General features: G+C 37.6%; 1 protein-coding gene across 11 annotated transcripts in view; it reads left to right on the top strand.

Annotated features, from left to right (window-relative positions):
- Ralgapa1 (Ral GTPase activating protein catalytic subunit alpha 1) overlaps positions 1-27226 on the top strand; it is a 356627-nt gene extending 329401 nt beyond the window's left edge. For 4 of the 11 annotated variants that reach the window (XM_032907763.1, XM_032907759.1, XM_032907762.1 and 1 more), the window contains 3 exons: positions 17517-17641; positions 24453-24455; positions 25892-27226. In XM_032907763.1, coding sequence (XP_032763654.1) covers positions 17517-17641; positions 24453-24455; positions 25892-26040 — 277 coding nt within the window. In that variant the 3' untranslated portion in view covers positions 26041-27226. Of the gene's footprint in view, positions 1-17516; positions 17642-18166; positions 18198-24409; positions 24456-25891 lie in introns of all 11 variants that reach the window. The other 7 variants (XM_032907765.1, XM_032907761.1, XM_032907764.1 and 4 more) reach the window with 5 other exon arrangements.
- The last annotated feature ends 569 nt before the right edge of the window (positions 27227-27795 follow it).

The raw sequence follows: 27795 nt of genomic DNA, 5'->3' as shown, positions 1-27795 counted from the left end.
ATTGGTAAGTACCAAATCTGTAGACCTAGGAAGGCTGATGTTGCTGTCAGTCTTAAGGCAGCTAGCAGTAGAATCCTTTCTTTCTCAGGTGACCTTCAGGTTTTTTCTCAAAAGCCTTTGACTAGATGAGGCCTTCCTGTGGAATGTGGGTAATGGACTTTACTCAGGTCTAGTAATTTAAGTAGTAATCACATCTAGACAGAAATAAGAACATCTAGACTGGTGTTCAACAGTGTGTCGTTGGCCCAGCTAAGCTGACCTATATATTCACAGACTTATTCTGATTTGCTTCACATCTTAATTATTTCTCTTTATAATTTGATAAAAGTACACAAACCATAGATGTTGATAGATGATGAAGTATTATACTTATTAAGAAACCAAGAATATATCTGTAGTTTTTTTTTTCTTTAAGATACATTTACTTGAGTGTCAAGATGGCCAAGTCTGTGGTACCAGACTCAAGTATATTTATCGAAAGTCATGGGAGTAACTGAGACAGGAGGACTGTGAGTGTGAAGCCACCTGGGCAATAATAGCAAGACTCTTATCTCAAAAGAAAAAAAGATATACATGAATATGTGTATGTTTGTGTATATATGTGTATACACACACCAAGCTGCGCCCATATATATGTATATCATTTACACTATATTAGCAAAGATTTTGAATTAATGCAAACATTCAGGTGGTACTTATCCTTGTACAGGTAATATGTAATAAGGAAGACTGTGGACAGTAATGATTATAGTGCCAGTAGGATTACAGACAAATTGGCATGGAAGGAGAAATTAGTGTGGAATAAAATCGGGAAAGGGTATGTACAGCATCTGGGACTGGAGGGATAGGATTTGAGTAGATGAAATGTAACATGTATGCTGTAATTCTTTGTTATTGTTTTGATTTTTGAGACAGGGTCTCTCTGTGTAGCCCTGACTTCCTTGGAACTCTCTGGGTACACCAGGCTTAGTCTTGAACTCACAGAGTTCATCTGCCTCCATCTCTCAAGTGCTAATATTAAAGGCATGTGCCACCAGGCCCAGCCAGTGCTACAATTCTTGTGATTTATAACCAGGGCTTTCTATGTGTTTGTATATACTCTATGTGGTGTTCTGAGACACACAGTATAAGGAAGATTATTAGTTAAATGGCATATTTAAAGAATACTTTACACCTAGGTAGGCTTACTAGGCTTTCCTACCACAACCATTATTATTTGGTTTTTCTCAATCTGTTTAGATTGACTTTTTCTTAAATGCCAGAATTGGCTTTGTTTATCTTTATCAGACAAATTACTAAATTCAATGATAATTCTTCAATTAGTTGCAGTTTGTTAGCCCTGCAGTCCTACTACTCAGCTGTAAAGGACCTGTTGCAGAAGTATGAGAGCCAAAGCCAAATGAATGGTAATTGATTGGCTCCACTAATGCAGTTTCCCTTTCATTATGATAGGAGTTATAAAGCTCCTTAGGGGGGGCCCATCAATATTGCTGCCATTTCGTGTTAAAAGAAAATGAGTTTCTTGAAAAACTACCTAATTTTATGTATTCACTGTCCTTTGTAAAGCATTTTCTTAGAAGACAACATCAATAAATATGGACTATCCTTAATTTAATCTGTAAGAAGGAGACAATTATAGTACCAAACTCAAGATTAGTGTAAGGATTAAATAAAACTATCCAGTGAAGCACGGGGCATCCTGTTTGTCATCTCTAGCTGCAGCTCAGAAGACTGTAGCTGTAACTGTGTGCGGCTAATGCTGTTCTTACTGTCTGAAACAACCCCGGCGCGCTGAGGCTGCTGCAGCGGGCGTACAGTGGGTGGTCACCTGCACACCCATCTTTTCATCTTGCCCTCCCAGCCGCATAGTTCTTGGCTATAGCTTTGTCAGACATGCCTCATACATACCCCATTTTTGTTCAGCTAAGCCTAATTCATCTTCTACAAATGCTCATTTTTTAAAGCTCCAAGAACATGTGCCTTCGCTATTTCCTACCTAATAAACTCTTTATTATGACCTAGATGTCACATCTTGAGGAGGGCAAAAAGTAAAAATAATTCCTCCATGAAGCAAACTTATTGATCCCACTGCCTAAGAACATTTTACTATAGTAGTTACGTGTTTGTATACATATTTGTTAAGTCTTACTTTCCTCTTGATTCCACTGACTTAGCACAATGTCTGGCCTATGGTAAATGGGCCATAACACACCATAATAGAACAAAGGCTATCAGTAGTGGACGTGTGCCTAACTTATTTTCAGCAGAAAATTTTTACTCATTATACTCTAAAAGTTCACATGTATTCTTTTGCCTATGTTTTTAAAGGTTTATTTCTATTTTTAAGAGAATGTATGTGCATGCATGTATGCATCTGTGTACCGTGTGGTTGGTGTGTGTGTGTGTGTGTGTGTGTGTGTGTGTGTGTGTGTGTGTGTGTGTGTGTACATAAATGAACGTGGACCCATCAGGTCTCCCTGGAACTGAAGTACACAGGTGATTGTGAGCCTTCCACCATGGGTTCTGGGAAGATCCTCTATAAGAGTAACACTGTTCTTAACCAGTAAGTCATCTCTCCAGCCTGTTGTCTATGTTTTCAAGTTTATTATTTACTTATTTTTTAAGTTAAAAAAACTTTTGATTTGTAACTTATAGTTTTATATTTATATTAAACTATATTGCATGGGGCTAGGAAAGATGGCTCAGAGGTCAAGCACTTGAAAAGGAACTGAGTTCAGTTTCCAGCACCCATCCAGGAAGATCGATCATAACTATCTGTAACACTAGTTTCACAGGATCCGGTGCCTCCTTCTGAACTCCACTGACACAAGGCACATGCATGGTATATATACATACATGCAAAAAATTACTCATATATACAAAATAAAATCTTTAAAAATGTTATAACTTAGCTGCCACTTTGTAGAGTATACTGGATGGGTAAAATGAAGTCTAGAACCAGAAGAAATTGCCTTTGGCACAGGAATAAAACAACAGCGCACACATGGAAAAGGTCAGTTCTGTTTGGTTGGCTTTTATATTTTGAGAAAGGGTTCTGCTGTGTAGCCTTGACTGGCCTAGTGTTTACTGCGTATTTTAGGCAGGCCTTGCATTTACAGAGATCTGCTTGCCTCTGCCTCCTGAGTACTAGGATTACAGTTGTGCACCACTACGTCCCAGGAGTTTGTATTTGACTGGTTAGTCAGAGTATTCTTATTAGTGAGCATTATATTTAGTGAGGATCACATGTTTTCACAGATGAATAATGAAAGGTAAGGAGCAAAGAGTATCTTTTACGGAGAAAGGTAAGCCAAGGCATGTCTGACTTGATGGCAGTGACAGATGTTGGTGTCCCCTCCAAAATGATGTTATACAGTTAAAGGTCCTAATACTCACACATCCTTACTAAAAGGCGAGAAAGGTCAGAGCCACAGGTGAGCAGTAGAGGGAGCTGCGGTTCTCTGGTGCTGGGGAGCTAGCCCTTCAGCTCACTGCTGGAGAATCTGTACCAGTATATTCGTGCCATTGGCAATTCCACAAGGAGCCTCCTCCCTATCTGGTGGCATACTTCATGCTTTTGAATCACTGTTTGGATCTTAATGAACAAATTGGTTAGCTGGTAAATACTCCGAAATATGTAAAGAAAGTCTTTTGAGTCCTTGTAGCCATTGTTTGTTGTGTTAGGAGTTCTCCAAGAGTTAAAATAGACCTATTGGCCTGCCTCTCCCTAATGGGAGTATTTACATCTTCTGTGTTACAAAGACATGGGTGTTACTTTGAAGAATCTCTTTGTATTCTTAGGTATCCCATTGACCCTAATAGTGTCTCTGCAAACAAAGCAGTTCTTTAAACATGGCCCCTGGATATGTGTTGCACTTCTATAATGACACTAATATATTCCCTACCCTACTGTGTGGTGGGTTGGTTGGTTTTAGCTCTTCCTTTCATTGGGTGGAAACTTTGTTGATGATATCACTAATTATCGAGTAGATTCTTTTCAGTCATTGTAGTAATCTTTTATCATACATTTTTTTTAAGTTATTGGTTTGGAAATAACATCTCTGACTTACGCTTTCAACAAGGAAAAAATGAATAAAAGCAACCAAATACTGTGGCAAACACCTATAGAAGCAACCACTTGAAATGCTGAGGCAGGAGGATCACAAGTTTTATACCAGACTAGAAATACATAGTAAATTCACTATGTCTCCAAGTTTAAAAACCAAAAGTTTTTTAAAGGGATCTGTAACTTGATTGAAGAACACTTGCCTAGCATATATAATTCTCTAATAGTGAAAAGAGGTTAAGAGAAGAAGAAGAAAGGGGAGCCCAAAAATATAAGGCAAGAAAATAGATGTGAAACTCTGTGGTGTGTAATAAATATATGATGGTAATAAAGTTCTGTGGGATTGAGCCAGTAATCTCGAAGTGCCATATTCTCTCTCTCTCTCTCTCTCTCTCTCTCTCTCTCTCTCTCTCTCTCTCTCTCTCTGTGTGTGTGTGTGTGTGTCTGTGTGTCTGTGTGTATGTGTGTATGTGTGCACATGCATGTGTTTGTGGTGTCATGTCTGTGTCTCTGTCCGTCTGTCGAGACAGGGATATAGCTCTGGCTAGTCTGAGACTCATATATAGACCACACTGGGTTTGAACTCTCAGAGATCCACCTGCTGCTGCCTCTCTGCCTCTGTTCCCTGTGTGCTGGAATTTAAAGGTGTGGTTCACTACACCTGGTGGTAACATTGTCTCTTAATGTTCTCTTGAGTTAATCTTTTATTTGGGTTTCTTTCACTTGATGTTAATACTTTTACTACATTTATACTGTAGGAACTCACAAAAATGGCTTTAGTTACATGATCAACTTTTTTTTTTTCTTTTCTTTTTTTCGGAGCTGGGGACCGAACCCAGGACCTTGCACTTGCTAGGCAAGCGCTCTACCACTGAGCTAAATCCCCAACCCCTCAACTTTATTTCTTAACCATGTTTTCTAATATAGAATATAGGTTTTCTCCTCTACCAAGACATGGCATTAACCATATTCCTAAGGAAATTCAGGTCATTTACTCACATATCTGTTGACTCATTCAATCTAGGAGACGCTGTCTGAGAAAAGATAGGATTGTAAAAGTCACTGTTTCCTCCAGTTGTGGCTGTGATGGTGCACATCTTTAATTCCAGCAAGGAGGCAGAGGCAAGTGGAGAATCTGAGTTCAAAACTAGTCTGACGTACATATGGGATAATAAGACACACATAAAAAAGTTATCACATTTGAGGGGTATACAGTGATGTAGGAAAGGAAAGTCCTATGAACTAAATTAGTGAACTGCACACTGAGAACTCAGCAGAAAGAATATGTACAAAGTAAGACTGTGATAGTGATTGTGAATGAGGAAAGATAGTGTTGGTGTAGAGGGCATTAGGACTGGCTTTCCCAAGGAATTCTGTTCTGCAGATTACTTCAAAGATATATAAGACTTTATAAGACAGAGAAGACTAGTGTTTCAGGGGTAGGAAAGGGACATGGTTAACATATGAAGTGTAATGTTATCAAACAATGCAAATTAGGACCAGGCATCAGTGGGTAAAAACAACCTGAATTCCTCCCTTTGAACCCACATAAAAAGCCAGATGTAGTGCATGCACCTGTATTCCCAGCACTTCTACTGATAAAAGGTGGAGACAGGAAAATTGGCCAGAAGCGTGGTTCAGCAGTTCAGTTGCTGAAATGACAAGACCCTACCTCAAAACAAAGTAGAAAAAAGAATCAACTCCCCCAAAAAGTTGTTCTCTGACTTCCCATAAGTGCTAAAGTACAGGGTGTCCATTCCCCCTCTGCCACATAAGGACATAAATCTGATGTTTTATGCAGTCACAGTTAGGTGATTCAGTGCAGAGGGAAGAGTGGGGGCAGGTGAGGACAAATGTGTGTAAAGACAGTGCAGCTGAGAAGAAGGAAGAGTGAGCTTGGGGGGATTGGTTTTTGGTTTGGTTTGGTTTGGTTTGGGGTTTTGTTTTGGTTTGGGGGGGTCTCTTTGGTGTTACTGACAATGTGGCATCTGGTAACAATACCTTCCATTGTTGTATGCCTTTTGTCTGATGATGAATTGAGGAACTACTACTTGGAAAAGCCTTCCCAATGCATGTTTTAACTATCACTTTTATAAATTTCAATTTTTGTATAATTTAGCAAGCAATTATTGTCAGATTAGTAACAGTAATAGCTTGTGTCTTTTCTTGGCGAGATTTAGAAGGTATCTATAAATGTTTGAAAACATTTATACATATTTGTCATTTTTAAAGAGCATTTTAGATTTTATATTTCCTATGGTAGACTTTTTATAGGGCTAAGAATTAGACTCAGTGTGTGTGCACTATACAAACATGGCACTTCTGAGCAAGCTGTAACTTAACGTTCTGTTTTTGAGATGGGGTTTTTAATCACAGGTTTACTGTATACCATAGGCTGGCCTTGAACTCAAAGTCTGCTTCTGTCTACCAAGTTATTGGGATTACAGTTTGTGCCCCAACACCTGGTTTAGACTACATTCTTACATAACAGTCTTGCTAGTTTATATATATATTATGCTTTTATACATTACTGGCAAGTTAAATGTTTATAGCTTATTGTGGGGAGTTCCTATTATTATTATATGTTGGCTTCATGGCCCAAAAAAAAAAAAAAATACTTCCACTATCTTCCATGTTTTTGTCAAATCTAGTGTGATAGTCTAGTCCACAGATGCCATTCTAGACAGTTGGGTCATATTGCTGTGCCACCAGCAAGATAGAAAGCTCCATTAAAGCATACTGTCCCTAAAACACCCACACATGATGTTGGTCTGCTTCTGTCCTACCCTCCTCACTGGCGCTGGCTGAAACAGGGTTTTCTTCCCCATGTTGAAAACCTGTGTGCAGGGGTGGTGAGGATAAACTGGTCTATTCATGCTGTTATTTATCACATTTATGCTGCACTCTAGTCTCCATCTAAATATAAAAACAACCGTAGATTCTGATGGTGTTGGGGATCACAGAGGAAATATGCTATAAAGCAGAACTCAGCCTAACTTGTTAGCCTGCTTGACATAGAAACCAAGTGCTTTAAGCCCTCTCACTTACTAAAGAGCTTTTAATGTGAGCTTTAATAACTCTACAGTGAAATAAAAATGAAAGCATGGGTCAGAATGCTCCCCATTTTCTGCTAAACCCGTTCTCTCAAACACTACACTATAGCCTATTTAAACCATAACTTTTGCTTGCCAAACCACTGTTGCCATCCATCTGTTCCTGCCAGTCGTAAAGAAGGTTCAGTTTTTAGTGAAGCTTTGCATTTCACATAAGGTATGTGAAGTGAAATTTCACAAGGGACATGATGGATCCTGATTCTTAGTGATAAACCTTTGGGGCCATCAGGGTTGGCATATGGTCCAGTATGATATGAAGGCTTGGGTTCCCTGGCTTCACTTCTTTGGCGTGAAGCTGATAAAACCTGGCTCTTGAGTATTATTTCACTGGACACCAATCATGGGCAGCAGGAACTGCCCATTTAACTCTCTGTGGGAAGGAAGCCCAGAGAGCATTCACAATGGTACTATTGTCAAGTTGCAAACTGCTCTGAACAGCTTGACAGCTAGGGAGGAGGGGAAGGGGTTGCTTTACTAATTGCTGCTCAGAAAAGAGAAGAAGCAAAAATAGCTGTTGTAGAACTGATGTTTCCACATTTACTTAGTCTCTTGATAGGAGTGTTGACTTTCCTTTAGCACATAACCTCTATCAAAAAGAAAGCAAATGAATATATTTAAGCCACCACCTGTAGTACCCCCTTGTTAACATGCCATATCTCTTCCCAGCCCACCAGCTTATACTACAGCAGTGGCAGTTGTAGTTCATGATATTTCTATATTTAGATGAAAATAATGTATTCTTATATCCATAAAAATTTGTAATGAGAAATGGCTTAAAACCACCACAATTCAAATATCAGAGAAAATAATAAATCTGGCTTTGTTTACTTTACATTTTGTCTTTTTGGAATTTCCATATATCCTAGTGTTTAACGTAGCATATATATGTGGTATATTATTATAGAAATGTAAGTCAACTGTGCTACAGTTACAGGTACTAAAATAATGGACTAAAATACATGATATGGCACATCTTAAGGTTCCTGCATGTACAATTTAATAACTAGCTAGTGAATGTTTTAATCATGTACTCCTGCCTCCGTGAGTTCTGTCTAGTTTGAGTATCTTTAAAAATGGGAAGGTTGTTGACTTTATGAAGTATACCCTGTTGTTTGTATATACACTCGTTGAGCTTTTCTGTTTTCTCCTGGAACTCTTTCCACAGCCATTGATGATTGCGAAGCAATCTACTTCTTCCTTCTTCTTTACCTTAAAGCTTATCTTAAGCTCCAGGGATTCTGACCCTACAGTATATTTCCACAGATGGTTATTTTTCCAACTGAAATTAAATCGACCAAGTTATATTTGATGTTACAATTTATGTAGCTGTCCTTGTATAAGAACAGGAAGAGTTAATTTAAGACAACTTTTCACAGTAATTTCTTGTGTAATTGAGATGTTCCTGCTAAAGTTGGAGAAAGCCAAGTGCATGTTTTATAAAATTAGTAAATCTGCAAAATTTACTAGAATTCCCTCTCCTTGTATCCCTTTAAGTGATTTAGTAAATGGCACTAGTGCAGTATTTCAAAAACAGTAAGTCACTGAATGCCCATTCTTCCTTCTCCTACAGAATAGATTATATTTAAAGTCAAGATTAATGGGCAGATTTGGATGTTAAAGACCAGTGTCCCAGGCTGTCATTCCCTGGGGGCACATAGTGCATTAGTTTAAGCCAATATACTGCTTATCATAGATTCTATGACCATATTTGAAATGGCAATTTGCTGTGCTTTGTTAATACTTGCTATGATAATAAAATCACTTTACTGTATGCCCAATAATTACAGCATTTAAAATCTTAATTATATTAGTACACGTTTAAGTAGAGATAAAACTTAAGTAATTGTATACTGTAAAATCTCTCTCTAGAGTTTGGGGAGATTTTTTGGTTTGGGGGTGTTTTTCACTTTTGTTTTCTTTGTATGTCTATGTATATGTATCTGTGTTTGTATGTTAGTTATTTTTTCCTTTTTGCAATGATCTCACAAGATTTGTGCTTAGTATTTAATTGGAACTCCTACATCAATATCCTCTATTTTGATGTACTAAAAATTTTGTTCCCAACAGAAACAAGACAAAGAGACTAAGTTTCTCGTACCTCCCAGTATTTTTAAGCTTACTTCAATACTAGTAATTTTGGAGCAGTTCTTTACTCGATATGAAAATTTTATTATTAAAAATTAATGATAATACTCTTAAATAGATCTTAACAAGAATAGGTACAAATTTTTTATTTTGTTAAAACTGAAATTCAGATAGCTTAGTTTTTCTTTTAGATATTTTGTTTTGTGCACTTCTTGAGAAGGTAGGAGAGAGATATAAAAGTATTTGATAGTCATGCTAGTGATTTTGGAAATCACCAATGATTATGAGATTATTAAATCAGGAGATTTTTCAGAGATTTTGGATAAGTTTGAATTTTTAAGCCTGTTTATTTGAGACTAATCTTTCTTAATGTATTTACATGAACATTGGTAAAAATGGGCTTATCAATTCTTCTGAAGTTTTCATTTAATAGTTGACTGATTTATGAGCAATTATATATGGTAAAAATTTGTTCCACCCCAGCTTTCTGTAATAGGGCTATCCTCACACTGCCTTAGCACCTGCTAAGGATTTTGAGTCATCTGGCAGCCATGGGACTCCGATAAAGAAGTACCAGGTGTCCTGCCTATCTCTAATTGAGATGCAGGGAAAACAATACAGACTTGGCAATATGGTTAAAAGGATGGATTAAAGCCCAGCTTTGTCTGCTCTGACAAATCGCAGCTTTTCCTAAATGGTGTAGATAGTGTCAGCTACTAAAGAATTTCATTAATTTAAGACATTATAAAAACAGTTGATCATAACCTGTTGCAGACTTTTGGAGAAGGCCTTCTGCTAGTCAGATACAATTAAACAAAATGATATTTAGGAGAATTTGTCTTTGCTGCGAGTGAACTAGACAGCAAGTTTCTTGAAGGATTTAGCTACAATAGAAAATAGACCTTATCCTGCAAAATCATTAGTTTACCAGACATTGCTTTGTAATATAGCCAGTAATTTACATTCACTTCATAAAGTTCATAGGATACTTTAGTTTCCTTATGTATTTCAGTCTCACATGATACTTTACTGCTAATAGTAGAATGAGATCCCTGAAATGTATTTGTAAAGTATATCTATGAATATTGCATATCTCAGTAAAATTCATCTTCATTATTCAAGGCTACTCAATGATTTTGCCTTGCAGTATATAAAGGTATTTTATGGACTTCTAAAACTAAAATGTTAAATATCATTTGAATTCTTTTCTCATTTTTTAAGATAAATAAGAACCTTTTTTTACTACGACATATATTTAAAATGCAATAATTATGGTGTAGTAATATAAATGTATTTTTTTAAAACTTTCCAGGTTTAGAATTTAGAATTAGAGTTTGTTGTCTTGACCAGCTTTTGGATAACATGCCTCATGCCATCTTTTTTTTTTTTTAATCCTCCACAAAATACACAATAAAATTATATATAAAGGATACTGAGGTATTAACTAAAAGACCAAGTTTCTAGTCCCAGTTTGGCTCAGCAGAAACTTTGTTTTTGTTCAAATTGCAGTACTCCTCCTCCAGGCAAGACTTAATGCTGAATAAACATTTTTCTGGTTGGGGTTGAAGAGGGGGACATAATCAGGCATGTGACAGATGCCTGAATCCCAAGCACTTAGAGGCTGAGGCAGGAGGATGGCGAGTGTCAGGCCAGCCTGCGCTCCAAAACAAGATTCTGTCTCCAGAAACATTAAAGAAAACAAAACAAAAGCCAAAAGAACAACAGAAGCAGGTAGCTCCTGAGTTTATTTTGGTTCAACTTCCTGCCGTTGCCTTGTGTAGGAAGCAGCATGTGCGACAGAAGCTGCACTTGGGTCTCTGACCCTCTAGACCGTCTAATCCTTTGCTTCAGCATTGCTCTAGTTTCCTGGCCCTTCTACCCATCCACATGATAATGGAGGTAGACAACCATGTTCTAACTGGGTATCAGTAGACTTGTCAATAACGTTTTAACTTATTTTTTACATGCAGTAGTTTTATTGGGAAGTAACCCCCATTATAAGTTGAAGGTCATCTTTATCTAAATGGTTTTCAACCCACCCCACCCCCCCCCCCCCGAGAGAGACAGAGGAGAAAGGGAGAGGGAGAGAGAGAAGAGAGTTTGGTGTTGGTAGCTTTCCCATCCCTGTCTCTATAGAATCTCTACTGGCTTACTCTGGCTCTCTTAAATAGTCTCTAGCAGGGTCGGTAACTCACACTGACCATCCCAGCCCTTGGAGGATGGAGTCAGGAAAATGAATTCAAGATCATCTTTGGCTGCACGTTGAGTTTTAGGCCCCTCTGGACTATTTAAAGCCCTGTCTCAAAAAACAGAGGAAAGGAGAGAAGGAGTCTTCTCTGTCCCTGACTCTGGTGGCACTTCAGTGTTACTGCTGTACTTTGAAGACTAGAAGCTCTGTGGATGTTTATGGTATATTTTAGTTGTTCATTTAGTGATTAGACAGGTGGAGAGACTGATGTCTTGGGAGCAGAGGCAGAGGCCATGCATTTTTATCTTTGTAGTTTCAGTACCAAACACAACTTTCGAAGCTATCTTAAAATAGCATTGACCAGTTGGTTCTAATAATTTAAGTAGTACTCAATTTACAGTCACTTAAATTACAATTCAAAGTACAATTTAAATAACACTCTCCAATACAAATGTTCATTCAGTAGTCAAAATTTCAAAATAATGGTTTCTGTCAGAATTCTCCCTGTGATAGTATTCTTGGAATCTCGAATACAGAGAAGAGACAAGGAACCTCTAATCCCCAAAGCTATAGGAAAGTCACAGGCTGAGTGGAAAACGCACTCTTCTAAGGGAGCCAGCATTTCCTGATAGGCTTTACACCCTCCCTAAAGCTGCCATTGATAACAGATTCCAAAACTTCAGGCATACTTCAAAAGAAACCATCTTTAGGGTGAAGTGGTTTTTCCTCTGTAGTTAGGAGATAAGTTTAAACTTAAAAGAAAAATAAGTAATAGTAAAAATATTTAATACTTATTTACAGTTATAATTTTATTAGCACTTATTAATTATGTTTTATTCTTATATGTTATATCTTAAAATGTATATGCATGAAAACTTTCCTTTTTCTTTTAGTTTAATCATAAATTACATGCTAGCTAAATGTACAACCTACTGGATCATGCCTTGGGATCAGTGATCACAAAACTAAAAATGAGGCTGGGCATGGTGGTGCAATCCTTTAATCCAGGCACTTGAGAGGCAGACACAGGTGGACCTCTGGGTTGGTGGCCAGCCTGACCTACACAGCAAGTTCTAGGACAGCCAGAGATATGTAAAGGAGAAACCGTATCACAAAAAGAAAAAAAAGAAAAAGAAAAAAAAGTGAAAGCATTCTTATTTCTCATGGTAGAAGCAGTTTAAAATTATAAGATTGGGGTTGGGGATTTAGCTCAGTGATGGAGCGCTTGCCTAGGAAGCGCAAGGCCCTGGGTTCGGTCCCCAACTCCCGGGAAAAAAAAAAAAAAAAAAAAACCAAAAAAATAAATAAATAAAATTATAAGATTAAGAAAAAACGTTTAGGTGTTGGGGATTTAGCTCAGTGGTAGAGCGCTTGGGCCCTGGGTTCGGTCCCCAGCTCCGAAAAAAAGAAAAGAAAAAAAAGAAAAAATGTAGAGACTTAAGGTTGTAATTTCTTTAAGACCAAGTCTCCGTTTTAGTCTAATCTCCTTGCAGTTTAATAAAATGAAAATATTTACTGCTTAGCATTTTTCTTCATGTTCAGTTTTCTTATGTCAGAATAAATCAAAAAGCCCTCTGTACAGGCCACAATAAGAAACAGAATTGCAATCTGACACATGAATATAGGTACATTTTAGATGGGTGGATGCTCACTTTGTGGCCCAAACTAGCCTAGAAATTAAGACCTTCTTGCCTCAGCTTTCTAAGTGCTAGGATTGCAGGGATGTGCAAGCAAATCTGGCAACAGAGATGTATTTTCTCCCTCGGCGTTGAAAACGTTTCTTAGAGCAGGGCAAGCCGTGCGCCTGCAATTCCAGCAGATCCTGTGCTCATTGTTAGCTTGGACAGGATAGAAACAGAGAGGAAAAAAAGGAGGGGGGGTGTAAAATAGCACCTACCGTTTACAAAGGTGTGTACCTAACCTTAAACTAGACAAAAATAATATATTGGCTATATTGGTTATATTAGTTACATTGCTGACAGGAGAGCAAAGTTTGTCCAGAAGAATAGATGAAGAATTACTTTGAGATTTACAGTTTCTAAAATCTCATTAAAGCTATTTGTACAGTTATAGTCCTTACATTTGGATATATTGCAAACGTCATTGTCCTTCATAAAAGTATTGGGCATACTTTTAAATAAAGTTTAAGTTCAAGAAATGTGTAACAGAATTTGTAGCTCTGTAGCAATGAAAATAGATAATTCTCAGAACATATATACGGGGCTTTGGGGCTACAGTGTGTTTATATTCTTCAAAGCCCTAATAAAGTGAGTAGGAGCAGATGGCGCTGTCCTATAAACTGCAGAAAGGCGAATTCATACTTCTCTTTCTAGGGCCAGGGTAAAATTGGGCTCATTTTCTTAACAGCCTGTCTTGAAATTTAAAATTAAAAGCAATTACTCAAAAAGGTCTACTAATGTAAACCTAATGAAGTTCAGCTTAGCTTTAAACTATTTCTTTGTGACAGAACATGTGTAGTGCCCTTCATTATTTTCAGAATTGTAATATCCCTTCCCCTTGTCTGCTTTGCAGAAAATACAAGGACAGAGGATTAGTGGATAATTATATTGCTATGATTACAGCACCTGTGTGGGTGGGGAGGGTAGGTGTGTCTGTGTGTGTCTGTGTGTGTCTGTGTGTGTCTGTGTGTGTGTGTGTCTGTGTGAGTGGATGGGGTGTGGGGATGTATGAATGTGTGTGGGGTAGAGGTAAGTTTGATAGGCCATTTCTGTATTAAAGATTTGTACCAGCCCAAATTTTTAAAGCTAATTTTACCTTGAAATGTCTTAAAATTTACAACAAAGACTTCTATGAATTCAACTGAGATCTGCACTTTAAATTAAAATTTAGTTCTGAATTTTTCTTAGTTCCCCTTTTTTCATCTTACTCATTTCATTATTTTAATTTTAATGCTATTGACAGCACTCACTCATGGTAGAAATGTAGCTGCTTGTTCTCTTTTTCCTACGCATTGAGTTTGTGTATGCTGCTCAATTTAAAGGCCCCACTAACTCTTCCCTAGAGAGCAGCCTCTTTAGAGTCTGACCTTCCAGGAGGAAGAGGTGCAGGCTTCGGCCGCTTTAGACTCCAGTTACTCCTGCAGGTGCTAGCGAAGGTTACCCTTCAGAGCTCCAGAGTCATCACAGAGTGAAAAGTGCCTTTGCTGTGGTCCAGGACTGTGGAAGTTCCCCATAGCTCCTACTCGTGTTTTCTCATCCAAAGCTCGTGAAGGGGTATTGTATGTATGTTCGTAGATTGGGTTGGTTCGTCTTTACATTATCTAATTGAGCTATCATCAACTTGAAGAAACTTTAAAGAACATCTGCTTTTAGAAGGCATTCACCAAGCTAACAGTACTTTCTGAGGCTAACCCACAGAAAAGAAAAATTGAGGTGTTAGCCTGTGCTAATGTAGCAGCAGCTTCCCATTTAAGAACTCACTCACTCATGTAGGCTTACACATCTCAAAATTAAAGATGCCTATTTTCATTAATGAAGAGTTATTAATATTTTATTAGATATATTGTATATTTTATATAAAGTTAAAACGTTACCTGTCTGAAAAACCTTCCTTTTACAGGACTGTGTGCTATGGTCTAAAGTTTCTTCCGTTCAGAAGCCTTTTATATAGCACAGTAGGTCACCCCTCAACATTATTTACCCAATTCTTTTTTTTTTTTTTTTTTTTTGCTTTGATGAATTTGGCACTTTGGAACTATCCTCCTTGTTTTAAAAACATTAGCATTTGCTTTTTTTCTGCCTAGTTTTTTAATGTAAACTCTAAATGTAATAAGATAAAGTAAAATATTTCATTTGTAGGCCGTCTGAAAGTAGAGCATTTTCAGAGCAGGTAGGTGTCTCCACCCTACTTTTCATGAAGCATTTTACCCATTCAGGCAGACTTTTAAAAACAGCTTGTTTTGATAGCAGACTGTTCTCCTGTGGGCCTTCAGCCTTTGCTTCCTGGCAGCCCTTTGGTGCGAAAAGAGAGTGATCAATTGGGAGACTATCAGTGCCAGCATGCATAGAGTGATAAGTTAACACACCACTGGGAATCTCTAGGGCCCACCAAGATACTTCACTTCTAATGTGCTAACAAGCTCACTTTTCTACCTCTTGCCTCTTCAGTTATTTTTTTTCTCAGAAGAGCTTAGAAGTTGAGTGCATCAGGCATAATGAAAAGCTCTGTAGGAGGGAGAAGCAATAACCCCATTTTTCCCTTTTCAGCCAAATAGAAAATTAGTTTCTGGTAATACACAAAGGCCAGTATTTTTTGTACAAGGGGCACTGCTGTGAATCAAAGGACTCTATTAACTGCAGAAAATTCGGCAGCTGTGAATCTCCCCCAATGAAAAAAGTACTTCCCAACAAGTTGTGAGATATGTGGTATTATTTAGATCGAGCCGTCGGTTTCATCCTCTTCCCTCAGAACCGTCTGTCTTCTTTTTAAATGTGTATTTTAGTTCTTTATGGTAAATTTGCCTCAGAAATGTCTGCTGCCCTTCCATAAAATTCTTCTTCACCACCAGTCATTTTAATACAACATCTTATCCTGTTGCTGTGTATTTCAGAAGTAAAATTCTTTTGGAGTTCAACCACAGTGTACAGAATTGAAAATTATAACGAAGTAGAGTCCAGGTTATTTCAATATTTGATGCAAAAACATAAATTGTAATCCAAGAAAATAGTATACAGGCCATTAAAAGGCAAGTGACCCTTCAACGTCAAGTCCCAGTGGGTACTCCATCTCACCTCTTGACTAGCAGGCTTTTTTGCCACCTCTTAATAAACGTCTGTGAATGTAACTGACCATGGTATCACCCATTGAATTATCAGTTTAAATTATCTTCCAAATGATTTTCCTAGTTTGAGTTATAATTCCTAGAATTATAGAACTGAAATACTGAATTGTAATTTTAAAAGAAAGTAACAAATTTTAAGATGGAAAGACTAAAATGGCTTTTGGGAAAAATCAATGAAAAAAGTAAAACCAATGGGTGAATTTTTGCTGTCCTCTTTTCATTGTCTTTGTTTAAATGTCAACATTGCACACCAAGTACAGCAGGAAAACTTAAAACCTCAAGAAGAAACGTTAGGTGGTTTCTCAGTTCAGGAACTATACGACACGGAGTCGGCATGTGCTTTTTCCTGATAATTGTCTGCCGCTGCCTGCTGCTCTACATTTTGACAGCCATTTCCATAGTTGCTTTCACGAACAACAGAAATATTCTCTCCCTTTCTTGCCCTTTCTATGCTAACAGCACAATCAGACTGCAGAAACAGGGAGCCTGGAGTGGGTTGTTCAAAAGCAACAACACGTCAAGGTACTGGTTGCTTGTCAATAGTATCAGGGAATAGTCTGTGCTGAGAGGGAAGTACAGTCTCTCTCTGTCAGTGTCAGGGCCCTGGAGATGCTTTGTTGGACAGTACTGAGGAGTCCTGTGGACTCTTTGCAAATATTCCTGCTCGTTTCAGTGTTGTAATTGATGGGGTATTTTTTCCTGACACACAGATTCAGCTATGCATTTATCTTAACTGCATGGAGTTATTTGAGGATTATAGCAACAGTAGTCTTCCATTCAAAATGAGAACAATTGTTGAGAAAATACAGGGATTTTTAAAAATGAAGAAGATATGCAGGAATTTCACAGTAAGCCTTTACAAATAAAAAAAGGAAATTTGGGACAAAGCATTCTAGGCAGCAGTATGATTTTATTGAATGGCTTTTGAGAGTAAATCTGCAGATGAAAGTTGATTAACAAGATAAGATGTGCCAGACTGACCAGCTAACAGTTGAATCTTTTCTCAAACTATTCTAATAATAAATCAGTATTATAATTATTCTCTAGTAAACTTTCTGTTAAACTATTATTTGACATGGAGTAAAAAGAAATAAACTTCCATTAAGAAATACATCTTTATACTTTAAAAGGTAGCACTTGTAGTCATGTATAAGAACAGAGAACAATTCACTAGTGATGCACTATTGTGGTCTTCTCAAAACCAAAACGTGCTTGTTCACAATGTCCAGCGCCTCTCAGTCCATCCTTAACAGAGGAAATCAGCTACGAGGAGAGAGCACGGTACCTGCAGACAATTGTCCAGCACCACTTAGAGCCAACGACATTTGAAGACTTTGCAGCCCAGGTTTTCTCTCCAGCTCCCTACCATCATTTCCCTGCTGATGCAGGTAAGAATAAAAGAGAGTGTTGATCACTTGTCACAAACCCAAAATGCAATACCCTTTTCTTCTCAATCATGGTTGAATAAAATCCAGGTCATTGAAATATATTATTCATGACTGAGTTTGGCCTGTAAATTTCATTGTTTCCTTTTATGTAAATGTGGTTCCTTAAATATCCAGTAATCTTCATCAAAGTGCATGACCCATATCTAACCACAGTCCCTGGCTCCTGCTTTTCATGAGAATCTGAAGTATCTGCAGAAAGAACTCTCAACTTCAGAGGATCAAATTTTATGGCCAAAAATACAGTGTCATCATCTCTAAGTTTACAAGTAAAGCTAAACCAGTCTAGATTAAAAGCATTTAGTACAGCAAATTATGTTATAATATTCGAAGACTTTAAGAGGGTACTGCATTAATACATTTAACTAATTTTAAGGAAATCAGCAATAAAAATGACTCATGGCCTTCCTTTCTGTAATATCGTGCACTCCTTATGATTGTTTCATTTATTTTATTTTCCCTCTTTAGATCATTAAGTGTCAGTTCTGTTTATCTGAAGGTAAGACAAAGTGTCAACCGAAACTTCTGTCCTTCTCCCATCTCCTATTCTAGAGTTAGCAGGTTCTGTGCTTGTAACTCAGACAGTAAGAAAACTTAACACTGCCCTGGTTCATACTAAACATTTCAAAAATTATCACTAAATTTTTTCCCCAGAATTGTACTAACTAACCCAGGTCTGCATGAAACACTAACACGGTTTGGGGATAAAGTAACTAATGATAGGGCTCCTTGACTAAAATCAGTTACACCTTGTTGTTGACTTTGTTTGTTTGTTTGTTTCTCAGCATGAAAGTAGCTCCATGGAACTGACACCATGTGTCTTTGTACTTTCCCAGAACATTCTATTGTTACTAGATATCTGAACTCACCTGTGGGTTTTGTCTGTGTGCCTTGCACTGTACTAAACCCCTAAAACCCAGCGCTGAGTGTTGTGGTGCCCAAGGGTAGCATAAAGAACACACTAGGAACTTGGCCATAGTAACTACTTCTAATTCTTCTTACATCAAACACATTTTTTATATCAGATAAATTTAAATTCATAACACATTTTAACCTAATCTATTTTTAAATAAAAATATAATTCTCAGTTGAGTAATGAAATTAAAACTTTCATACCAGTAATAATTAATTTTCTATCAGAAAAATAATTTTACCAAAGAACTAATAATAATATGAAAGACCTAGCAAAGAGAAAATATATAATTCTGGGTTAAATCTTTTGAAATAAGATTAAAAAGTTTAAGATTCACTTTCATAGATGGACACTATATAAAACTATTAAATCAGTTTTGCATTAAGATAAAAAGGTGAAAGAAGAATATCAAAGGTAGATTAATAAGCAGCACAGTGTCTACCTGGGCTCTGTCACTGTCAGTCACAGAGAGCATCTCATACGATGTGAGGCTATGTTAAAGAGACAGGAATGATAACATTCGCAGCCACAAGTTCTATGAGCCAAAAATATTGATAGGTCACACTGGGCTTGCTCTCTGCTTCTGTGTACAAATCCTGTTCTGTTTCTATTGTTACTCTCCAGCAAAAGGCTTTAGTACTTGTCATCTTAAAATGTTCTTTCCATTCTGTGTTTTTTCCTGCACATTTAGCAGATACACACATAGAAAGTAAGTATTTTTTGAGCTTCAGAGACATTAGCACAGGATGTTGTTATCACAGGATGTCATTAACTCAGCCTTCCAAAGCTCTGCTGGCCTCATTTTTAATGTATCAGTGTTCTTACAAATTTATTCAACAAGATACTTGATGTGACTATTATCCAAACAGAAATAAAAATGTAAATTTAAACATGGACCTAATAATGTGTTATACTTTTTTAGTTAACTTTTAAAATTGTCTCTGCCTTTAGGACCATCAAAGAAATGCGCTCTGCTTTTACAAAAGGTGTCTAGCTCTGAATTACGTAGAGCCATATTGCTGAGCACATCATTGCAGACTTTAATAGTTATGACAAATTTTTATCAGAATGGTGCTCAGTTTAATACAATAAAAAAACTATAGTCACAAAACATAGTATCTGAAGAATAATTTTTTCTTGCATTTATTTCACTTCCTTTTCTGTCATATTTCACCTCTTATAGAAAACTATCTTTTAAACTTTGAGTCAAAATGAGAAACTGTGAAACAAGCCACATAGTGATTTGGACCTGACTGTTACTTTGCAGAACTGACATAGTATAATGTTTGCTGTTTCATTCTTTCTTTCTTTTTTTTAGACACAATCTTACTGTATAGCCCAGGTTAGCTTTTAAAACTCTTCTTACCACTAGACTTGCACCAACCAGCACTCATGACTAAATTCATTTTTAATCATAAAGTTTGTTTGTCCCATTCAGGAAATGGGTTATTGCAATTGAGAATCAACTTTAGATGTCCTTTGTGTATGTATGTGTGTGTATGTATGTATGTGTATGTATGTATCTGTGTGTGTATATATAGATATATAAAACAATACTAGTCGATAGCAGTAACCTTGAAATTAAGTTTTAAAAAAATGATAGTCTACAGATTATATTCCTTGTAGCCAACCCTGTAATATACTTTATCTAGACTCAATGAGGCATTACTGAAAACTGTATTCATCAGGGACTGAAAGAATAGCCCAGTGGTAGAATGTGTGTTTACCAGACTCAGAACCCTGGCTGAGCTCGTGCCCTAAATGGGGAAAAAAGTGTGTGTGTATGTTTACATAATCCTGTTCATGTAAAACTTCCTGGTTAACAGTATCTGCTAATAGTGATGACATTTAAATCTAAAAAGATTTTTCATGTAACTTTATTCAGATAGATATGAAAGATTTCAGTGTACCATAATTGATCCATAAATTTTATAACCGTATTTTCTCAAAATGTACTGTCTGTGACACTAGACTGATAACTTAAGGGAAATTATTTTCATCCCTAAGGTCATTGAGGGAAATACTGTGATGTCACACAGTGTTGATCTTCCATAACTACATTAAAATGTTATTAAATTTTTCTTGACCTTTACTTTTTTTTTAAAAAAGTTACAGGAAAAATTGTTTTATCTTTGTCAGACATGAATGTGAAAAATATCAAAGTTATATATGCACAATACATTTCTTCTAGCTGTAAACTTGAAAATAAAATCATTCTTGTCCCTGGCCAGATTACAGAGATAGTTTTAAAATATTCATATTTTACCCTAGTGTTAGCTTGTTTTTTCAATACTGTCCTGGGGATTTTTATAATAAAAATTATGAAGTGCATTTAAGGAACATAATTCTACTTTGCTGTGTACACAATAAATACTTAGTTTGCTTTCTCAATTTCTGCATTAAAAATACACTCATAGTTATTCTGGTACTAGGTATTTTTTATTATATCAACCGTAACTAGTGGGTAGTATATCTGAAATTACTTGTAAGCCTCTGTTGCTACCTTCTTTTGGGTTGTTTTCAACAGCTTAGCTATTGAACTCTTTAACAATTAAGGAGTTGACTGATAACTTTATTATCTACATGTATAATGTGTACATATAGATATATCTGTATGTACACACCACTTATAATTATTTTTAAAAACTCTATGATACAGATTTTTATCTAGAGAAAAATTATAAGAATTATTTAATTATAAAATTAATAAATTCTAAGATATAATTATCCAAATAAATTATGTCATCAAAATCAGAAATAACTTAGAGTGACTGTGAAAACCTAGAGTGGCACGCAGCTGCCCTCATTCTAATCTCAGTCTTGCTGTGATTTCTCATGCTAGGAGTCACCGTGTGTAGACAGGTTAGGATGTGTGGCTGTCCATCTGCCGTTCTGAATCTTTAAGGAGGATGTGTCATCAGAATTAGACAATGGTTTAGGTACTTTGAGCTCAATGTCTTTTAAATAATATTTTAAACTTTCCTCCTAGACATTGAAATAATCTAAAAGATAAGATTTTAGCTCCTTCAGAAGATACCTAAGCAATATTTCCAAGTACCAATATGAAAATCAGATTCCTGCTCAAATTTATGTGTCAGTAGATTAGTCTGAACTTGTAGACAGGCAAATACGTTCTGTTCAGTGTCTTGAGCTTGGAAATGTGGCTTTTATGTTATTGACCAGTAGATAAAACTGACTTAAGTAACATAATTTGTGGAAATAATTACTGCGTTCAGTTTTCATATAGAACATTCATTTGGAATATTTTTGTGATAAAAATAATAAAGACTTAGTGTGGGACATTGTCTACTGCAACATGTGGACACTTTTCATTCAGTCTTAACAGCATGTCTATGGGATTTTCTTTTTTTTTTTTTTTTTTCCGGAGCTGGGGCCCGAACCCAGGGCCTTGCGATTGCTAGGCAAGCGCTCTACCACTGAGCTAAATCCCCAACCCCATCTATGGTTTTTTAAAAGGAGAAAGAAATGATACCAGGCCCCCCAACAGGAGGTGAGGTCAGCGCCATCCTGACCCTGCCTGCCTTCAGAGCCCATGCTCTCCCGTCACACTCACCTGCTTCCAGCCCTTGCTGTTCCACCTAAGACAAGGAGAGGGAGGGAGGAGGTCCTTAACACCCTCATGTCTGCAGCTCAGAAACTGTTTGTGGGGCTCCACCTTTTCTCCTGAAAGTCCTTTAAGAAGAGTTTTAGGGTTGCTAGGGAGAATGTAGGTTTTGAAATGAGATTGGTCTGGCTTTAGATTGTAGTCCTGACATTTATACCACATGAAGTCAAATCCATCTGTGCTATACCAGTTTTCTCATTGTCAAGAGGTAAAATACAAGACGCCCAGCCTGGTTTATTCAGATCTACAGTAATAGGTTTTCAATGGCTTAAAATAAAACCATTTGTTTGTCTGTATTTCTGTACAGTTTGTTTTGAATCCTGTGTTGCTTCCTTTTTGACAGTTTGGGGCTGAGTCTATGTAGTCTTAATCATTGACTCTATAAACAACATTAAAAACCAATAACCTAAGATTTCTAGAAGGTAAACCTAAATATAGGTTACAGATATTCTCCACCTCGGGGTGATTATATTTTATAGGTAATCATTATCTCCAAACAATATCTCTAGTTTCTACTCTTCCTTCCAAACCCTCATCTGTTCTATTCAAAGTCTCCTATTTACTCTGGGAGCTTTTTCTGTAGCCATACTTACTGTTGTACCTGTTACAAGCCAGGCTCTTTGCTACACACTTAACAAGGTAACTGCTGTTGTTTCCATTTCACAAATAAGAAAATGACCTCAGTCAGCTTGCTCAAGTAAATGACTAGTAAAGCAAGAGATGTGCGGCAAAATGGCTCAGCAGATAAGGTGCTTGCCACCAAGCCAGACAACCATATGGTAGAGATAGAAAATTGACTCTCACAAGCTACCTTCTGACTTTCACACATGCATCAAGACATCCACATGTACGAGAGAGAGAGAGAGAGAGAGAGAGAGAGAGAGAGAGAGAGATAATAGATGTAAATATATAATTGTTATTATAATAAAGCAAGAGAGCAGAAGCCCCTAACCCCATGCTAACACATTCCCATTGTGGTTTGTATAATTGAAGATACTTTCAAAGTTACAGTATTTTAACTTTGAAATAACTTTGTTAGCCAATAACTTTAGGAAGTTTTAAAGTGGTCATGTTTGTCAGCAAATAATACAGACCAAACTAAAATAAATTTAAAAAAAAATGTATGTTTCCATTTGAAATGTGTGTGGGGCCTCCCAAAGTCATCTCACAGTACCATGTGTGGTATTTATTGTGATCAGCATGCATGCCGTGTATACCAACTTGTGCAGTCAAATGTAGACATAGTCTGTGGAGACACAGGGCTAGTGCATGGACATAGGAGCCCTGGGGATGGTTTAAGCTACCCTGGAAGATACAGAATGATAGAAATAACTCAGTAATGCCTTCATGACTCATATGTGTAAATCAGTAATTAAGGAGAATGGAATATAATAGGAAATGTCAAGTGCGACCGTACTCTTTACAGATCCTGCCTCCTGGGAGCTGTTATGGAGTGTGGCTGAGTATGTTCCACATGTGTCATTTGTAGGAGTGTAAGCATGAAACCTACACCAGCCCTGCCTCAGTTCATTTCATTTTAATTACATGAAATTGAGTCATTTTAGTGTGGCTATACCTGCCTTATTACACGGTGCCTATTTAGAGGTCTCATGACCAAATTGTGAGACAATAAGACATGGGAAAACTGCTGGTTTTGAAGAATGTACTTTAATAAATAGAGAAGCGGGATATGCACCCACTACCCAAAGATCAGCTTTCCTTTCTGTTGCTTCAAAGTGGTGGAAGGACAGTGCATCTCGCTGTCACGCTGCCTTCGAGAGTCAGAGTTCCAGCCAGTGGAAACAGCTGGGGAAACACTTTGTTTTTCTTCAAAGATTCTTTATTTCTAGTACTGGGTTTGAGGAGTAAGAATTAGTGAATAAATATTCTTAACTGGGATGCTTGAAAGCAGTGCTCTTCAGTATGGTAACATAAATGTCACGTGTCTGCTCCATCCAAGATGGGAGCAACTAACCAGGCGCGACTCGGCACTTGAACATGGCTAGTGTGGCGAGGAACTTAAATTCCTAATTTTAATTACATGAAGTTTAAACATTTTAATATCGCTGTTGTCCTATCACACTGTCTATCTAAAGATCTTGTGACTGAATTGTAAGACAGTATCAGTGCAGTGAACACATGAGACAGTAGATGTTTCTCGGCTCTCTCACAGACTTTTTTCCTGTTCTCTTTCCTCTTTGAACTTGTTTTGTTAGTTGGTAAGTATGGCGTCTGACCTTGTGGCATTGGCTATTGTGGAGCATCCCCGCCCTAACTCACTGCATGCCAGCTGTGTTCATAAGCGAGACCTGGCTGTTCTCCATTGCTCAGGGAACTAGCACCTGCACCCCCCCCACATCTGTCTCTGTCTGCTCCTTTGTTCTCCACTCCGCTTGCTACTGCACCTCTTCCTTCACAGCAGACAGGCATGCACTGCTAGTTCTGTTCTTCCAAACCTCCGCTAGAGACACTGCCCTCAGGGTAACAGCCCTGGGAGGGAAGATCTCTTCTCACATACACAGCAGCACCTCTTCTGCACCAGGAAGCTCAGCTACTGTTCCTGATTGGCTTTTTCAAACGCTTGTTCCAGGTTTCCCTAAATGAATTGTGGACTTTTAGTCTCTGAATATTCTAGTCTGCACTTGCTGTGACTCAGCTCAGATCATTGGGGAGAGTAAATGTGAACAAAAATACTTCCTGCTTATTTAATAGGCCAGCTTCATCTCAGTTAGGAAGATGTTAGAGAAGATACTTTGGGCAGACCATACACGGGTCCAAGTGACCAGTTAGTTTCCCCTAGATGTGTGAACTTGTCCCTAAGTATCATTGTACCATTCGGTCTTTACACATACTCTGACGAACTCTGTGGGTGGGATGTATTTATCCTAGTAGGATCTGTACTCCTTATTGAACATGTTTTTTCTTTTACGAATATGAATACCTTCAGTTTAAGCGTGTTTCATTATGTAGAAACACTAGCATAATTATTCCCAAGCCCAAGGGCTCTGGAAGAACTGCCCTGTAAGTGAAACAGGATTTTCCTATTTTGAATGTGTTTTGCCTATTTTAAAATTCTGTATCTACTAATTTTACTGCTAGCTATAAATGTCTAAGCTAATGAACACAAAAGCAGATGTCTAAAGACATTTTCTGAAGTCAGTTTGTCTATTTTGACTGGCTTTCAAATGAAAATTCCTATATTTTTCCCTCTCCCAAGAATGTGTCTGCTCCTTCTGTAGCCTTCTTAACCACCTAGCACGGTCTCCTAAGGACCTTCATGTTCAGAGCCTGCATATGGTGTCGTGGAAGATCCTCACTAGCTGTCAGTGATCTTGTCACTTCCTTTGCCCTTCCCTGCATGCCAGTGGTGCTTTGGCTTCCTGTTCTTTCAGGCCCAAAGATTTTACTTCCAGTTGCTTTTTCCAGTACACTATGATTGGTGCTTTCTTTAACATGATGGGATGAGTCACCAGATCACAGGGTTTTAGTAAGCTTTGGGGAACATCAAGTCTGGAACTTCCTTTTTTTTTTTTTTTTTTTTTTTAAGCCTCTAAAGTCCTTACATGGGGTTGGGACCCTGCTTCAGGTTAGCAGCAGAAAGGTTATGACAGTGTGAGAGCCTGAAGAACACTAATGTGCTCACTCTTTCCTGCAGGATCCTACCCAGAGATCGCACCCAGTGACGCTCCCACAGCAGCACAGGTAGATGGGGCTGACCTGGCCTCTCCCATGTCTCCTCGAACTAGCAAAAGCCGCATGTCCATGAAGCTGCGTCGGTCCTCTGGCTCAGCCAATAAATCCTAAGGAGACAGGCAGCCTGGCAGCTCAGCAGCAGTGTTAACTCTTCCAGGCCTCGTGTTCGCCATACTCCTTCCTGTGCATTTATTTGAGAAAACACTGGACTTAAAATAATTTTCAACTTACTATTTTAAATTTGGACTATTTATTTAATTCAGTTTTTTTCCACACTGCAAGCTGCCGTATTTTGAGGGTTGAGTTTTATTCCATACTTCACGTTCCTAGATAATCATGTCTAAGTAGTGTTACCTTCAAGTTCATGATGAATGTTGAGCCAAAATATGATTGGACAGATAGTCTCGTGTTATTTATTGTGCCTCATTACAACTTTATGATTCAATAAATACATAGTTTGTACTATTTTTTTGGCGGTGCTGGGGATGGAAGCCAGCACCCAAGCATGCTAGGCAAGCACGCTGTGCTTCACAGCCCAGCCCTACAAACTCAAATTAACGGAAGCATCCGTGACACAGAGCAGAGCTGCACATCTGCTTGTTACGTAGACTGCACGCAGACTGTCTGTGTTACAACAGACACACTCTTAACGACCATGCAGCAGCTCAGAGTCCAACTGAAATTACACTGGGTGACATTTTCTTCCCAAGTCAGTGTCTCATTTCTTGGCAGTGCAAATGATGACATAACATAGTCAATAACCAGGAAAATCACCACTGAACTTTGATTTCTGTTTGGCTTCCAAACAACTTTGTTCTGCTTTTTTAGGTGGCATCACTGTTAAATGCTATTTCTGTTTTAAGGCTGTGGTCCTTTATTATTGACCAGTTTATCCTGGTGTGTCTGTGTACTTTCTTAAGTACCAAAAAAGAAGGTGATGGAGAAAAGGGTGTAAAACTTTTTTTGCTCAAATTATGTGTATTGTTAAAAAGCAATGGGAACATGACCCGCAAGTCTAAGTTAAATATAATATTTTAGTACTAAAATGGCTGCAGGTGCAAGTTGGTATGCACCCCCCACCCCCAGAAGTATTTCCTGTAGAAAATAAGCGGCCTCCTTTGTTTAACATGGGCATCTCCTAAGGAAATGTAGCATGATTGATACCAACTGCATGTGTAAATATGTCATCCTGACAAACCACAGAGTATAAATTATGTATCATTCATGTAGTGTCTACAGATTTGTAATGGGACAAAAAGATGACATGGTATTTAATAAAACAAAAATATTCTTCACACTTCCTGTCTGGGATTGTATTCTGCTGTGTGTATTTTCAGACACTGGGAGCTGTGACATAGCTCTGTGGTATCTTAGCTCATCAGGAAAAGTAAGGAATGTGTTCTCAACAACAGGAGCATGCTTCTCAGGCCTCCACCATCACTCAGAGCACTCGCTAAAGACCAAAGTCAATGTGGCCAGCTCGTGGCGTTTGACTTTCTACACTTTTCGTGTTTTTAAATATATTTTCAGGAATAGAACTTTCTACCAAATTTTTCTAAGCAAATATTTAGAGTTCCTGTGTACTTTTTTATGAAATTTGATGCTTATAAATAAAAACAATCAAATGGGTAAAGGCAGACTGTAGGAATAAATTAAACACTATAGAGAGTTTTCCTGCGGCCAACAGGAAGCCTTTTTCAGAGGAAAAATCAAATTTAACTCCTTACATATCTCTTTTGGGTTGATAACTGGTAACAAGATGGAGAGAAAATGCTGACTTGAAACAGGGAAACTAATTAGCACCACTTATTTAGTTCCTGTCATTGCCAGGTAACACTATTGAGTAGACAAAAAAAAAAAAAAAAA

The sequence above is a fragment of the Rattus rattus genome, chromosome 7 (genome assembly GCF_011064425.1).
Source record: "Rattus rattus isolate New Zealand chromosome 7, Rrattus_CSIRO_v1, whole genome shotgun sequence".
Classification (NCBI taxonomy): domain Eukaryota; kingdom Metazoa; phylum Chordata; class Mammalia; order Rodentia; family Muridae; genus Rattus; species Rattus rattus.
The sequence above is the reverse complement of the archived record's forward strand: the minus strand, read 5'-3'. Positions and strand labels throughout refer to the sequence as shown.